The 17,950-nt window shown below is 34.7% G+C and overlaps 1 protein-coding gene and 1 pseudogene across 1 annotated transcript; both read left to right on the top strand.

Moving 5' to 3' along the window:
- Positions 1-3,677: 3,677 nt before the first annotated feature.
- On the top strand, positions 3,678-5,820 carry LOC110456437 (annotated as a pseudogene).
- On the top strand, positions 5,704-17,793 carry LOC110456444 (carbohydrate sulfotransferase 5-like). Its single transcript, XM_021507220.1, has 6 exons — positions 5,704-5,707; positions 7,268-7,379; positions 8,416-8,516; positions 15,096-15,137; positions 16,147-16,318; positions 16,953-17,793. Exons 1-6 carry the CDS (start codon positions 5,704-5,706, stop codon positions 17,791-17,793), a joined length of 1,272 nt encoding a protein of 423 aa, XP_021362895.1.
- The last annotated feature ends 157 nt before the right edge of the window (positions 17,794-17,950 follow it).

Genomic DNA, 17,950 nt, shown 5'->3' on the forward strand with positions numbered 1-17,950 from the left:
TAGCACGGAATTGTTTTCACATGACCTTGGACAGACGGATATACGGACGTAATGACGGACGATTTTGGATACTAATGATTGTTTCTTTAGGATCGTACCTATTATCTTCCAAAAACAGTCAAAAAGGAAAGATGGACAATGATAGAATAATCAATGAATGTCTAATATTTACAACAACAAAATTAAAAGAAAGTATTTCTGACACAAAAGAAATGTCAAAAGCGATGTTTATATATTGATTTTTGGAAAGTTCCATTGTCTTGGATAATTATATATCTTTTGGGCAGTGCCCGAATGTTGAGATTTTTGTGTGATAAACAGTTCGAAGTTTGGACGACAAATGAATAATAGATGATCAAGAGTTGTGTTCATGGGCCATTTTACATTAGTTCCTTGTGAAAAATTGCGGAATAATGTTGTTTAATGTTCTTTTCATCAATACAGCTCTCTGAAATCTTATTGAATTGCTATTTCGATATTTCAATGAGCTATTTTTTTCTTTCTCTATATTTTACCATAGTGTTGACCATATTTTTCCGTTTCGGTACGGTACCCGACCATGATATTCACGAATCCAGCTCGTTGTTTATTGCGTCTTACTCTTTTCTTTTTATCAGTGCATGTATATTTGCATGAATAATTTCGCGAAGTCAATTACAAAAAGCAATATCGATATAATATGTGTTACATTGTACATGTATCAATCAACAGAAAAGAAATATGTTGATAGAGCTAAATCAGGACTTATTATGAACAAACAAATTATTAACACGGAGGCCCTTGGAAAGTAGAACAGGAGGAAGACCAGTATTCCGGAAGGGTAAGCGTCCCCTGCTTCCATCAACGACACCCGCCATGTAAATCTAGGTCAAATCACAGGTATCTGCTTCTGAAATGTGTACATGTAAATGTTTTATCATAATTTCCCCGTTTCCGGGGCAGATACTATGGTCAAATCAAAGTAATGTCATGAGGGATAAGGCAGAGTAATGAGAATTTAAAAAACAACGTTGATGTCCCTATTGCACAAAAAATAGTATATGTTCGGATAGCCTTAATCTTGAACATTTGCTAAAACCTACATTATAAAGGAATTCCCTTTATTGTGGGGAAACAGGATTCTTCGTTTCATTCGATTGATCGTGTTTCACAAGGAATTTCGGAATCTAAGTGCACTATCATTGACTACCATTTCCGTCACCATGCCAACCATTCTTGAGCAAGGAGATGCACTTTAGTCCGTGTATTCCAAAACAAAAGAAAAGGTGTTTTTTTAATTAAAAAAGGCATAAGTATGAACCTTTCACAACTTAAATATCATCATATAACCAATATCTAGCCAAGTTGCATGCTTATCCCAAACTGCCTTTTATGTACAATCAGCGCATAAACATTGGAAACAGTCACAACAATTGATAAAACAATGAAATGGGTTAATTTTAGTGATTAAAACAGATACTTTCCTTGAAGCTAGGAGACTTAGAATTACCAGCAAATCAATCTTCATATATTATTACTGTAGTTGTGATGAGCCATAACTCAGTATAAAAGAAAAGGAAAGTGTGTAGTGAATATGCATTTTATGTAAGTGAACTCAAATGAGTAAAGTTGTAAATTTGAAACTCAAAATATAAATTAGAAAGGAAATTATTGAGAAAAAAAAACACTTTTCATTTGAAAATTACATAAAAGAACCCCCTGACTTAATCCTCGTTTTTTATATCAACGACTTTAAGTGACAATTGAATTTCTGTCATTTTTCATTCTTTTATATATGCCTGTTTAGTTTACGCATGCTTTCAAAAACAGAAATGGAACTGGAACTTTTTTGTTTTTTAAGCTCATTTTGTAAACAGAAAAATTATATTTGTGATTTACCCTACCTCTTTTGGTACCCCAAAAACTCACTTTCGGTCAAACTTTTACCTATAGTTTTTGCGCATGTAATACAATAGGACATCTTTGAACAAATTAAGGAGGGCAAAATCGGAATAAAACGGGGCCCAAAATGGGGCCGTATAGGCACTCATCCTTACTCGTTTTATTTGTCGGGAGAACAAATCCGATTTGATCATACGGTTAATACTGCCAATAGGTAAATACTGGCTGATAAACAGCTCGTGTGTAGCATTGTCTTGTGATCAGTCATTGGTAGAATCTATTTACCAGTAACCCGACACCATAGCCCTGCAGTAACAAAGGGTATATTGTATATAACATGGAGTGATATGGGTACGTGTCAAATGGCTATTATAGTGTCACCGACTACCAAAATGGAGACGTTGTTCTAAAATTTATTTTAATATTTGATCACATATTTACCTGATTTGATTAGGGTTTTTATCCAAAAGAATGCAGCAATAGTGTGCCTGAAGAGTGGGTTGTTAATCAAATTTGCTTTTATCTATACATATACCTAAATTTTCCTTGGTGTACCGGATATACAGAAACGGCCTGTTTGGATATTAGCTACATTAAAACATGTGTGTTCTGTTATGGGTTCGAATTCCAGAATGGGCATTTACTACAGCTGTTTTCTCATTCTTTCTATTTTGACAGTTGTAGTTCTAAGTTCTATGTATATTACTCTGCTACGATACGAGAACAGAAACACTCACCGGACCACAGTCACGGTCAGACCTAACCCAATTGCAGGTAAGCATATGTAATCAAAACGTTTTTAACATAGCTTGTTTGTTCGTGTTTAATCTAAGGTGGAAATCGTGCAACTTTTTTAATTTAGACCCATATATACATGGTGTCACGAGACAAATGCCACGTTGAAATTGTACTGTATGCCCTTATCAGAAAACACATCATGCTTGTAATCTATTTGCATATTATAATATGTATAGTTTACTTATGTATTATTTAAGAGATTTAAACGACATTGGGATTTTTTTCAAATATACACATTTTACTGTGTGAAATAATTGACAAGTTTGTTGGAGAGAAATAAAATAAATTTATATACAATGTATTGTGCAAAATGTAATATTAACATATTTTATTATACTCTGTATTGTCATTATTTTACCCTACCAAAGTGAGTTGTTATTTATGAGATCATAAATCTGAACGGAAGATCGGCACGTCATTATATTTGTGACGTTAGCGATAGCTGACTGAGACCCACTGTTGTCTGTTCCATTTATTGAAATCTACATCTTATTTGGAGAGATTTTTTTTTAGAAATCTTAATATCAACAATACGTTCAAAATAAATGAAAAAGAAAAGTAAAAGTATTCGACTGCAATCTAATCAGAGTTAAAGTCCGATAACTCTAGACAAGATTTTAGATAAATACATGTAACGCCTGTCATTCAATTTTCAGTTTATATCATATCATTAATACGCAATGACAAAATTGTTAAAGAATTGTGGATTGTTTCATTGTATGTGCCGTCTATAAAAGACAGCTAAAAATGGAAAGTATGGATATGTCGACTTCGGATGAAGGACAGGATACACGAGTGGCGGACTATAGGGGTCACATGTAATAGTTACATATAAGTACAGTAATATTAATACTGGTATTGATTGTATTAAAGCAAATTACGATTTTTAATATTCAATTACAGTAAAGACCAAAAGAGACCGTCAGATACAAAAGCTACAAAGGATCCAAAGGAAAGGACTGAGCAGTCCTTCTTGTCCACACGTGCTGATATTCACTCATCCACGGAGTGGTTCAACCTTGACAGGTCACATTATTCAGCATGTTCATGAAAGCTTCTACGCTTTCGAGCCACTCCGATATCTTTCCGAGTCCTTGGAAAAGCGAGAACGGATTGTGTTTCTCAACCGAACCGAAAGGTAAGACTTTTGTAGAACAGGGTCTGCCTTCAAACTACCGTTTTTCTCGATCCGATATATATACTTTCTCCGATTACATAGCCTTAAGGTTTTTGTATATACCCTGTCACTAGATCACTTTGACTGTACAATCTGTTTTGATCACTAAACGAGTTGTTGATGATTTTATTTGAAGTAAGTTGTAGCAAAATAACAAAAATATCTGTACGGTTAGAAAATTTTCAAAAGATGCATCTTGTGAGGGCATATCAAATCTTACATAAATAGTCGTCTGCTGGGAAGGAAAGAAACGGAAATGAGAACACAGAATTGTATATCACTAGTAGCTTTGATCACAATTATTGTTTTGAAATATGACAATATTTCTGTTTGAGATTTTACAGATTAATATACAGAAAATCAGAACCTCATAAACGTAAACAACAAACCAAAGACTTAGGTTTTCAATGCATCTACTGAAGAGCTGAGTGTTCCACACATTTTTCTATAGAATGTTTCAAATCAATACTTTAAAAAGGAAAAAAAACACAGATGAAAATTGGTAAAATAAACATTTATGAATATATTATAAACCCAGATGTAATTTAGTTTTTGTTACATTGTTTATGTTTTGAAATTCTTTTACATTTTCAGGTCGTACCAAGAAAGCGATACAATTTGGATGAAAGCTGAAATACTGTACAGGTGGTTTACGTGTGATTTTGATCGCGTAAACCTCAAAGATCTTAGTAGCATGTTCATAGGAGCATACTCAACCAACCTAAATGAGTACGCAGCTTGTGTGCGGCGGATCCATATTCCAACTAAAACAGTTCCTGAGTGCATACCGTTGCTGAAGGGACAGTGTAACAGAGCAGGGGTTCGGATAATCAAAACAATCAGACTTAACATTGAGTCTGTCGAGTTACTGTTGGAACTAATGCCTAATCTTAAGGTCATCTACTTGACGAGGGATCCCAGAGGCAAACTGGCTTCTCAAATGGCTTTAAAACCAGCTGAATGGGATATTGTGACATTCGTTGCGAAGGATCTTTGTGAATTGCTGATCAAGGAAACTGATTTTATTCTAAAACTACGAGAAAAATATCCACAAAGATTGAAAATATAAATATACGAAAGATTTGCAAATGATCCTGTTGAATTTTCCAGAAGATTGTTTGCATATATTAATTTGAAGTTTACAACTGAAATTAAACTTGCAGTTAAGAGTTTAACGATGACAAACGTCGACAGTTCCGGTTGCTACTGGTGTGCGAAACGAACAAACTCGGACATAACAGCCAACAGGTGGCGCCAGCGTGTTCTTTTTAAACACATTCAGCAAGTGGACAAGGTCTGTTCAAATGCATACCAGCAGCTTGGCTATAGAACATTACCTGATGAAGCAATCCTTCGCAACATGTCTTGCCCTTTATTTCTTGACACAAACATCATAGACTCATTTTTGTAATATTTTTATATCAATCTAAAAACAATTCTATCTTCACATCGCTCCCGTTTACTGATATGTCGCGTGGAAGATCTAACAACACGCGACACACAGTAAACGGGCGCGATGTGAAGATATAATCTTAATTAGATTGATTTTCATATAGCCCTTTGTGTTTTTTAAAGTGAGAAAACACTGTCCGCAATATACCATCCCATCCATGAGATTGAGAAACATCTAAATGTAGCATTGAATGAAAATGATTACCAACTATATATTTAATTTTCATATGATAGATTTTTAATCTTTTTTAATCGATGAAATTGCTTTGTCGGATCGCTACATTACAGAAATGTTATTAAGGTACAGTTAACTTTGAGCAGATCTAAACGGGCATGGTAACGATTTACTATGTTTTCATTTATGATAAGAAATTAATGTCCTCTTTTAGGAAATGATGAGTGAGTATATGTGAATGCTGTGAGTGAGTGTATGGGTGTAAGGGAGCATGAAAAGATTGTATCTATATATGCATATTGTACCAGAAGTACATTTGAAAAATAAAAATAATACAAAAACAAAAGACAAAACAAAAATGTCCTCTTTTTTAATATTGTTGTTCCTCCCTTTATTTTCCTTCCCTATATTGGATCTCCAAAACAAATATGTCTTGTGAGCGAAAATCTGAGTTTCAAAAGAAAAAGGTTTTGTGAATAAGGACCATAGTAAATCAACATTTCTTATAAACCGATTTTATGAGTTGTACATATTCATTATGTTGAACTCAAGGATCGCTGCCCCACTGCAAGCAAACACAAAATAATTCCATTGTAATTTGCTGTAGGTAACAGAAACTTCCCCTTAATTTCGTTTTTGATAGAACTGTAGCGCAGGTGGGCCAATGGTTCCATGGAACAGTAAGCTCTACTGGTAAGAGCGACAGTATAACAATAAGTGGTTCAGGGTTTGAAACCTGGTCTATCCCCGTTGATTTTTTAAACTCAGAACAATATTGTTGATTATCTTTGGTTTATATTATCAGTATTGTTTTTTTTCATGGAAATCTTGTATGGAGTATGGCATTAAATCAAATATATAACCGGTACAAATCTCAAAAAGGTGACTTTTTGGTCTGTTTCTTTCTTTAATTAGCAAATGTCTATGACTATTATTGGAAACTGGACCAATATCGTAGACCAGTTAAAATATTACATTATAGGCAAGAAAAGATTAACATTCTCTACTTCAGTGTCTTAGCTTGATATTTACCTACAGCATGAAAATACTGGACACCGTCTAACTCTTGCCTATTTGTCTACAGTAGGATTATAATGGTCAATTCGCTACTAATTTCTTTGATATTTACCTACAGTATGAAAATACTGGACACCTCCTAACTCTAGGATTTTATCTGCAGTAGGATTATAATGGTCACTTCGCTACCAATCTCTAGGATATTTACCTACAGAATGAAAATACTGGACACCTCCTAACTCTAGGATTTTATCTGCAGTAGGATTATAATGGTCACTTCGCTACCAATCTCTATGATAATAAGTTAAAACTTTATTTTATTGATGTAAAATTACAATAGTACATGGTTATAAATACAGAAAAGCTGAAAGAACAAACCTGTTTGCTTCTATATCGGTAAAAGAGATATATACTTTATATCGTTTGAGCATTTGATGGAACAACCAAGTGTCGCGTGATAATCTGTAGACCACTCTTTACCTAACAACAGCAAAAATGCAGAACAAAACATATTTTCTTTGTGACATCACTACCAAGTAAGATAAGTGTGATTGTTCACTAGCATTTTGATATTTTTACGAAGCTATATTACAACTTTAAAAGACTGTCATAGTTCAAAATATGGACAAATCTCAAATTTAAACCATTTACAAGAATGACGAAAAAATAGGTTTAAGGTATAAATTTCGTGTTTTCACGTCCAAAGATTATTGGTATTTTATAAAGGTGTAATACTAAAACTATAAATCTCTTCTATGCATTGACAGAAACTGAGCCGACCCGTGTCCTAGTCGTTACATACATGCGCAGTGGATCCACACTTATCGGAGACATATTACAACACTATGCCAATAGCGCAGATGCTTTTGAACCATTGAGGTACCTTGAAGAAGATATAAAGAATTAGAGCAAAGTTACTTTTATCAACGGAACAAGTAGGTAATTACACCTCTCTTGAAAAATAAGAGATACGTGGGTAAAGAGTAATGGATGCCCAATGTACAAACAACTTGTTTCGCCCTTTTAAATGAAACATCATTATGTCCACATCTGACGAAGGAAGACATTGTTTCCACCCGTGCCCTGTCCAGACTTCGAACTTAGGTATCTGGCAGCCAATCACCTAACCTAGAAATAACTGCATATTTGACTTGAACACAATCGTGGCATCCTTCTTACCATTACACGGCCTCTAAGTAGGAAAGCGCGGTGGTGTAAAGGTTAAAACTCCAGATATATCTCGGCTGTTCCGTCTGTTGCTGAAATAGTTCTTTTTAAATGTATTTTCAATCAAGAACCAAATACTTCTACAAAAACGATAAAATTATATTATCCTGCTGTTTTGAATGTAAATATATAGATAGAAATGCATATTTGTCACATTCAAACATATTCTTGAAGGAGGGCAAAATGTTTAAAAGATGCATTTAAATTATAAAATAAGGAATTCAATATAACGTGTACCGTAGTGGATGTTGATCCGATGGTTTAAGATATAAACTACCTGTCTAGGATGTATGTATCCATATTTAAGTGATATTTCAAATTATATTTATTGTATCACTTAATATGTCAAAACAAATTGAAAAGGTTGTCGTCATACATATTATAAGCATTCAAGACACCATCATAACACAACATCAAAAACTGATATAATAGTAGCTATAACGATTCATATCACTATTTTGCGACAATATATGTTATCGGAAACCAAAACTGTCCCCAACAACGAGGTTAACTTCCGGGGTTATTTGTTTAACCTACAACTGTCTGTGGCCGTGGTTTTTTTTTAAATCTATCTATGATTGTACCTGTCCTGCCGCCTTTGCAGATCAACTTTTGATTATGATAATGCAATTTACCTTAATTGACATGGTAGTATATAGTATTTATAATTTGTTGTATTTATTTAAAGGTTGTACGCCCGGAAAGAGTATAGATTAGTAAAGGCGGAGATGCTGTATCGATGGTTCACTTGTGATTGGCTGAAAATCAACATAATGGACCTCTCTATCGGTATGTTGATCTACTCTACAGATATTACTACTGTATCAGAAGAAGTATGAGGACAAAGGGTGCATTACTCCATCAAAGAAGAAACTATATTAACGCTTGTTTGGAACACCTTAAAACATCTTGCAGAACCAGGAACGTTTTAATCATCAAGGCTTAGAGATGACGTCAGTGGAGTTGTTACTAAAATGGCTGCCAGGGCTGAAAGTTATACACTGACTCCGGGATCCGAGGGGGAAGTTGTCATCCGAACTTAAGAAAGATCTTAAAGGGTGGTCAACAATAGCATCTTAAGCATCTTCACATTGTAACCAAATGCTGTCAGATATCAAAGTAACGCATCGATTATATAAGCAATACTCCAAAAATATCAGAATTCTACAATATGAGGGTTTCTCAAATGATCCAATTCAGAAAACGAGAAGAATCTTAATTTTTTAATCTTGAAATTTACCTACAAAGTATATTATTATGTAAGAGTACATACTTTGAAACAAAATGTGAGTGAATATTGCTACTGGTGCGCAAAAAGGACAAATGCCAAACTCGCATCTTCTAACTGGAGACTTTTAATACAACTTACACATGCTAGACAAATTGATAAAAGCTGTGGGAAACTGTACAGGAATGTGGGATTCCAGCCGATGAAGAATGAAACACGCCTCAGAAACCTATCCATACCTAGTCAGGTTGAATCGTTGAAATATATGTCCCTCTAGAAAACGGAAAGATGGAATAGGATAAGGATGTAGGCAGACAGACATTAAGACATCATACAGACATGTCTAATTCAATGTACATATCATTCCAGCAAAAAACAGGGATAGCTCAAATGTTTTAAACCAATCCACTTATTAAGAGAGACAGGATGTTTTGGAAGATTGCAATATTAGTAATATATTAGTTAGTTGGTCTTTAGAGATACATAGTTGTTATGGCGATTGTATTGAAGCTTCATCAGCTAATTAAGAGAGAAGAGATTATCCTGGGAATTCTATTGAAGCTTCATCAGCTAATTTAGAGAGAAGTGATTATCCTCCTGGGAATTCTATTGCAGCTTCATCAGCTAATTTAGAGAGACGTGATTATCCTGGGAATTCTATTGAAGCTTCATCAGCTAATTAAGAGAGAAGTGATTATCCTGGGAATTCTATTGAAGCTTCATCAGCTAATTTAAAGAGAAGTGATTATCCTCCTGGGAATTCTATTGCAGCTTCATCAGCTAATTTAGAGAGACGTGATTATCCTGGGAATTCTATTGAAGCTTCATCAGCTCATTTAGAGAGAAGTGATTTTCCTGGGAATTCTATTGCAGCTTCATCAACTCATTTAGAGAGAAGTGATTATCCACCTGGGAATTCTATTGAAGCTTCACCAGCTAATTAAGAGAGAAGATATTATCCTGGGAATTCTATTGAAGCTTCATCAGCTCATTTAGAGAGAAGTGATTTTCCTGGGATTTATAATGCAGCTTCATCAGCTAATTTAGAGAGAAGTGATTATCCTCCTGGGAATTCTATTAAGCTTCATCAGCTAATTTAGAGAGAAGTGAGTATCCTCATGTGAATTCTATTAAGCTTCATCAGCTAATTTAGAGAGAAGATATTATCCTGGGAATTCTATTGAAGCTTCATCAGCTAATTTAGAGAGAAGTGATTATCCTCATGGGAATACATTTAGCTTCATCAGCTAATTTAGAGAGAAGTGATTATCCTCCTGGGAATTCTTCTAAGCTTCATCAGCTAATTTAGAGAGAAGTGATTATCCTCATGGGAATACATTTAGCTTCATCAGCTAATTTAGAGAGAAGTGATTATCCTCATGGGAATTCTATTGAAACTTCATCAGCTAATTTAGAGAGAAGATATTATCCTGGGAATTCTATTGAAGCTTCATCAGCTAATCTAGAGAGAAGTGATTATTCTGGGAATTCTATTGAAGCAGAAAAACTGCTTTGAAAGGTCGGGCATCTCTATCTGGACATAATATTGAAGTAATGAACTGGTTAAGAGAGAGCGTTTATATGAGTGACGCAACCATCTTATTTAAAGAGGGTTGATTATTTAGAATGTTATTCTGAAGCAATCAGTTGATTTAGAAAGAATAGATTGGTGATGAAGTTAAGTTGAAGCATTTGGTTGTTTTTCAGAGCGTGTTTGAAAGATTATAATGACGCAATATACTTTTAATGAGAGAACAAGTTATTAGAAAATTATATTGTTTTCTTCTATAAAGTTATTAAAGTTAACTTTTATTACTTTGTTGCTCTAATATTTCACATATGACTTTTGTTCGCTATATACATATTAACAGAAATAAAACAAAAGAAATACAAACTACGCCATTTTGTCATCTTTCTGATAAGAGGTTTGTTGAACACATTTTGTTCGATGCCCTTTTGTTTATAGGGTGAGTGCATTTTCCGACCCGAACGCCTGATTTAAACTTGTAGGAAGACATTCGCTTGTATTTTGAATAGTTTACATTATTTCACGAACCAGGTTTTAATTAAGGAAAATTTAAAAATGGAATGTACAGAGTGTTCCTCAAAAACGTCCATAAACGATGTTCAATGGTATGGGAAAGAATGGTTCTATAGCACATATTAGGGGTAGAGGGTATGGAAGGACTTGTTCTACAACACAGATATAGGGGTTGACGGTATAGCAAAGAAATGTTATGTAGCACAAATTAGGGATAGAGGGTATTGGAAGGAAGGTTTTTTTAACACGGATAAAGGGCTAGACGTTACGGTAAAGTATGGTTTCTATAACACAGATATAGGGGTAGAGGGTATGGTAAAGAATGGTTCTAAAACACAGATTATGGGTAGAGGGTATGGAAGGACTTGTTCTGCAAAACAAATATAGGGGTAATGGGTATGGTATAGAATTATTCAATAGCGAAAAATAAGGGGTAGAGGGTATGGAAGGACGTGTTCTACAACACAGATATAGGGGTAGATGGTATAGCAAAGACATGTTATATAGCACAAATTAGAGGTAGAGGGTATTGGAAGGAATGGTTGCTATAACACAGATATAGTGGTAGAGGGTATGGTAAAGAATGGTTCTAAAACACAGATTAGGGGTAGAGGGGATTGGAAGGAATGGTTCTACAACCCAGATTATGGGTAGAGGGTATGGTAAAGTATGGTTCTAAAACACAGATTAGGGGCAGAGGGTATGGTAAAGTATGGTTCTAAAACACAGATTATGGGGAGAGGGTATTGGAAGGAATGGTTGCTATAACACAGATATAGTGGTAGCGGGTATGGTAAAGAATGGTTCTAAAACACAGATTAGGGGTAGAGGGTATTGAAAGGAATGGTTCTACAACCCAGATTATGGGTAGAGGGTATTGGAAGGAATGGTTGCTATAACACAGATATAGAGGTACACAGTTATAGGGGGAGACGGGATTGTAAAGAATGGTTCTATAACACAGTAGACGTTACGATAAAGAATGATTTCTATAACACAGATCTAGGGGTAGACGGTATAGAAAAGAATGGTTTCTATCACACAGGTATAGAGGTAGACGTTATGGGAAGTAGGATTTTACAAAACTGATATTGAAGTAGACGGCATGAGAAGTTCTATGACACAGATATAATGGTAGACGGACTATATGGGAAGGATTAGTTCTATAACACAGATCTAGGGGTAGACGGTATAATAAATAATTGTTCTTTAACACAGTTATAGGGGGAGACGGTATAGTGAATGTTTCTATAACACAGATATAGGGGTAGACCGTATGGAAAAGAAGCGTTCTATAGTACAAATTAGGGATTAGACGTTACGTTAAAGATTAGTTTCTATGACATAGATATAGGGGTAGACCGTATGGAAAAGAAGCGTTCTATAGTACAAATTAGGGATTAGACGTTACGTTAAAGATTAGTTTCTATGACATAGATATAGGGGTAGATGTTACGGTAAAGAATGGTTTCCATAACACAGTTATAGGGGTAGACGGTATTGTAAAGAATGGTTCTATAACATAGATATAGGGGTAGACGGTATAGTAAATAATTGTTCTATAACACAGATCTAGGGGTAGACGGTATGGGAAGGATTAGTTCTATAACACAGATATAGAGGTAGACGGTTTGGGAAGGATTAGTTCTATAACACAGATATAGGGGTAGACGGTTTGGGAAGGATTAGTTCTATAACACAGATATAGAGGTACACAGTTATAGGGGTAGACGGTATTGTAAAGAATGGTTCTATAACACAGTAGACGTTACGATAAAGAATGATTTCTATAACACAGATATAGGGGTAGATGTTACGGTAAAGAATGGTTTCTATCACACAGGTATAGAGGTAGACGTTATGGGAAGTAGGATTTTACAAAACTGATATTGGAGTAGACGGCATGAGAAGTTCTATGGCACAAATATAATGGTAGACGGACTATATGGGAAGGTTTAGTTCTATAACACAGATCTAAAGGTAGACGGTATGGGAAGGATTAGTTCTATAACACAGATATAGGGGTAGATGTTACGGTAAAGAATGGTTTCTATCACACAGGTATAGAGGTAGACGTTATGGGAAGTAGGATTTTACAAAACTGATATTGGAGTAGACGGCATGAGAAGTTCTATGGCACAAATATAATGGTAGACGGACTATATGGGAAGGTTTAGTTCTATAACACCGATATAGGGGCAGACGGCTGAGGTGATCATGGTAGATTAGGTAGTGGAGGAAATATAGAATGAATACAGAGCCATTGGTTACTTTGATAATGGTAAGTGGGTCTGGTGAAGGGTTTGGTTACGTTTTACATCTTCACTGACTGAGATACAGTTAGATAATATCAAAATAAGTAATTCTATTGAAAGCAATTAATGAAACAAGAAAATGAATACTGAAATGTGGACAAAAATCGAAATTCGAACTCAAATTCGATAAAACTAGAGCAAAATATGAAACTTGGAAAGTCTACCATTTGTACTTTTGAAAAACGTTCCAGAGTTTAAGACTAGGTGTTCTGGAAGGTTAAGAGTCATCAAAGTCGATATAAAACATATTATCAGGGCCCCAGGAGACAGAAACCAAAACAATAGGAACCGTAGATACACCGAAACAACACCAAAAGCCGAGGATGAGGCATCAAAGCACAAACAATGACAGCATAAACACCTTCCAAAACTAGTTGGAATTTAAACTATTACATGTACACACAAAAAATCGAGTAGATTTATATTATCCTTTTTCTAATTTGCATCCGAGTAATCAAAACAGGATAGATGCAGATAAATCGAACAGGACACATATTGTTCTTCAAAGCATTCAGTTAAATCACTGTTGATCGGGCTTAATGCGTTCAGGATATTTGTTTTATTTGTTTATAGTCGTGTATGTATGCATCGAGCCAAATTTGTTCAATTACATTCTTACGGGTATATCGGCGTTTCTGCTCGTGTGTGACAAAATGATTTAATTGACTTCCCCCATTGTCTTTTCGTGACTTTAACACACACGTGAGTATATATATATACCAGCGCTCTATTTAAACTGGGACAATGCTTAAGTGGACTGGAGACGTGATGTATTTCTTTCAATATCGGATATGTTTATTTATACTTTTTATCATTTCTGTGGTTTTATTAGGGACTTTTTCATACTATGAACATCTATATCAATTGCCAGACTTCAAGACAGAAGGTAAAGTTTAAGAGGTTTAGAACCAGAAACAAAACTGCTATATATGTTTCCTGATACAATGACATTTATTTCAAATATGCATTTTAATTGTATCGAATATCGTTGATGTGTTTTACTTCTGCATTTTACCTTCCTCGATTTGTATCTTGCAAAACGTTAGTGCATATTTTCTTATACACTTGTATCTGTTCAAGTCAAACCTCTGTATGATAAGGAAAGCAGTATTAAAATTGAAACATTTGTTATAAACTTTACGATTTTAAACAAAATATTGATACAAATGTTTTGCTCTCATATTCGTCACTTCAGTATAAAGTATCATATCTTAATAGCGCTGTAAAGCGCTCTAGAGAAGCTTATGAGTGGCGTATGTTAGCTAGATAGGGCGCTATATCAAATGTTGTATATTATTATTAATAATAATATACAACATTTAATAATAATACGTTGATGAACATTATTAATAATAATAATGATAATAATAATAGATCAAGTTAACCATATTTGTTATGGAAAATAACATTAAAGATACGAATCATGAAAAATGTTCATTTTGTTATATTAATAAACTGTGTTAATAACGTAATGCTACTCATGTGTGAAGATTGCCTGCCAGTTCATTAGAACTTTCACCCATTGACATAATCAAATCTAAATAAAAACAAATCATATTTTTAACTGCCTCCTATCATCATTAATTAGCCTCCGATTTCAGCAAATGTAAAACTCTTCTTTCGATTGCACCGTTAGTTTTTCGATGCTATCACATTTATGCTTATAGAGGATTTGAAGCAAGCACCCATTAAATGATAAGCAAAAATACGACATTGATCAATATCTTACCAAAATGAAATTAGTTTTGGAGTGTTATCTTATTAATATTAATTATCTTTGGCAGGGAAAAATATTTCGTCGAGGTTTACGACGCAGAAAAAGCAAGGTATGTTTTATTTCATTTATCGTTTATTGAATTTATGTTCTGTTTGTTTTGTATTTTTTTGCTTTTGCAAATCATATTAAATTGGAAAGATATCTATTCTAGTACATTCTATCATTTTTAAATCATCTCTTAGCTTAATGGATAGCATAGGAGGAGTTTGTGAAAATTATCCGAAAGTGATTACGTTGATGCACAAGTTTTGCTTATTTTGTATGAAATTTAACATTAATAAAAATATTAACCTGTCTAAAATTTGCGCTTTCGAGTTAAAATACTTGAGAATTCCACTGTTGAATTTTTCATTTTCATTAAACCTCCACTTTTTTTTAATTTCGGATATAACTTTGGCGCGAGTGGGACAGGAAGCTTCAGATAGATGCTCTGTGGAAGTTCGTGACAACACTGAAAACGCCGTTGTTGATTTGTTTCCGTTTATCGTGACCAACGGGCCCGGGTTGCGGGTTCAAGTCACGGCACGGAACTGTGTACGTGGTTGGAAAGTGCTAGAATTGTGGAATGCTAGCTGTGGGCGCCGATCCCCTAGGAGTTGAGAAATATATTGGCTAGTAGCAAAGGCCCTACAACTACGAATAATAATTTGTGAACGGCCTTGAGACGACCTACGAACTAGGTTGTGATAAAGCGGTATATAAGAACCTCGAATTATTATTATTATTATCATTATTATTGCTGATCATTTTAATACAAGTATTTATTTCATATACCAATAGGTTTAGCATATGTGACAGTTTAGCAATTCCACTTGTTTTAACGAGGGACCTGCTTTTGTGTATTATTTTTTGTTTCTGTTCTTTTTTTTCTTTTTTTTTTGCAAATCGCAAGAACATTTGACAAATTATTTTTGAAGTTCAAATTACAGCCCCAGTGATGGTTGAAACATAAAACAAAGCTTAATAAGCGGAAATCTTTTTCCGACGTTTTTTTAGCCTCTTTTATTTTCTAATATTTGAATACGCTCATATTGTAAAAGTCTTTTATATATTTGTAGATCAGTATCCCACCCGTGTCCTAGTCGTAACGTACTTGCGCAGTGGGTCCACTCTTATTGGAGACATATTACAACAATATAACAACAGTACATACGCTTTTGAACCATTAAGATATATTGAAGAAGATATAAAGATGGGGAAACAAATCGATTTTCTAAACGGAACACATAGGTAAGTTGTTTCCTTTCCCTGTAAACCTGAGTTCAAATTCTATTTATGGTTTTCAATAAATCTCCGGTCTTATGCACCTGTTTTGCATTAGCCACCTCGCTTACCACCAACAAATTATGATGTCCTCAATCACCATTTTGATTTGACAATTCCATTCAACATCTCTATCTGTATATAGACAAATATCCCTTACAAAGTCAAAAGAATTATTGCAGTACAACGGATTTTTAAATAATATGCCTGTGTTGGCTTGTTTTTTGTGCATCTCTGTTGGGTACATTGCATCCACGAGTTTTAACCAGTAGAGTGCTGATGATATGGCAAAGGGATCATAGAATAAATCACCAATATACAACACGGTAATTACTTTAAACCCGACTCCTGGACTAGAAAGTATCAACATTTGATATAAAAGGCAAAAAGGTTCAGGAATCGGGTGTATTACTTTCTCAAATTTTCCTTGATGGCGCATTGAATATATGATAATTGATGTAACGCACATCGTTGTATTGACCATTCGTGTTCCCCTGTCCATTATATGCATATTTACATCAAAACCATTTCATTTAGATGTCTCCTCCAAATATTTTGCAAATAAGAACTTCGTGAAAAATGAAATTATTCATTTTTTCAGATACTATAACAGAGATAATTCAAGCTGGGTATTGGTAGAGATGTTGTATCGCTGGTTCACGTGTGATGTCAGGAGGATCAACGTCATGGACCTCACTAGTGTGATGTTACAGGGATCAGATGCTTATATACAATACTACAGGTGTGTAAACTCGAGGAAAAGGCTTCTCCACGCATCGGTGGCACAGAGAAGGAAGTACATCTATAAATGTATGAAACTATTAAAACAGCCTTGCGAATCTGGTAAAGTGTTTATAATCAAGACTATTCGCTTAGAGATGGCGTCAGTGGAATTGTTACTAACATGGCTGCCAGGACTGAAAGTGATACACTTACTCCGGGACCCAAGAGGGAAGCTATCATCAGAATTCAACGTAGAACCCAGAATGGAATGGCCCTCCATATCGTCGCGAGCAGATTCAGTGTGTAGGCAAATGCATTCGGATATTATCGAAGCTGATCGTTTATACAAACTATTCCCTCAGAGCATAAGAATTCTCCAGTATGAGCTGTTCGCTAGTGATACAATACGGAAAGCAAGAAAACTTTTTATGTTTTTGAATTTGACTTTCACAATAGAAATGAATAAATATGTGAGAACACACACCTTACAAAAAGACTTACATGATAACTGTTTTTGGTGTGCGAAAAAGACTAATGCTAGACTCACATCTGTAAGATGGCGGCTTCATATGTCACACAAAGATGTTCAACAAGTAGACCAGAACTGTAGGACACTTTACAAAACTGCTGGATATTTGGAGATAAAGGATGAAAAAGTTCTAAGAAATCTCTCCGTCCCATCTCAGGTTGATTCTTGGATAAAGTACATGTCCCTCTAGAGCTTGACACTTGTCTAAGGACTAATAAGTATTAATAATAATAATTATCGCCCTATCTAGCTAACATACGCCACTCTAAAGCGCTTTGCAGTACATAGATATACAATTTATTCAATTAGCATATACATAAGTCAATACAACTTTTGGTGAATTCGCA

The sequence above is a fragment of the Mizuhopecten yessoensis genome, unplaced genomic scaffold (genome assembly GCF_002113885.1).
Source record: "Mizuhopecten yessoensis strain PY_sf001 unplaced genomic scaffold, ASM211388v2 scaffold1011, whole genome shotgun sequence".
NCBI lineage: Eukaryota > Metazoa > Mollusca > Bivalvia > Pectinida > Pectinidae > Mizuhopecten > Mizuhopecten yessoensis.

What these genes read in the sequence shown, in the direction of transcription:
- LOC110456444 (XM_021507220.1), top strand. An exon ending in CATAATGGACCTCTCTATCG is followed by an intron (nt 8,517 to 15,095) that starts GTATGTTGATCT and finishes TATCTTTGGCAG; the next exon opens with GGAAAAATATTTCGTCGAGG. An exon ending in TACGACGCAGAAAAAGCAAG is followed by an intron (nt 15,138 to 16,146) that starts GTATGTTTTATT and finishes ATATATTTGTAG; the next exon opens with ATCAGTATCCCACCCGTGTC.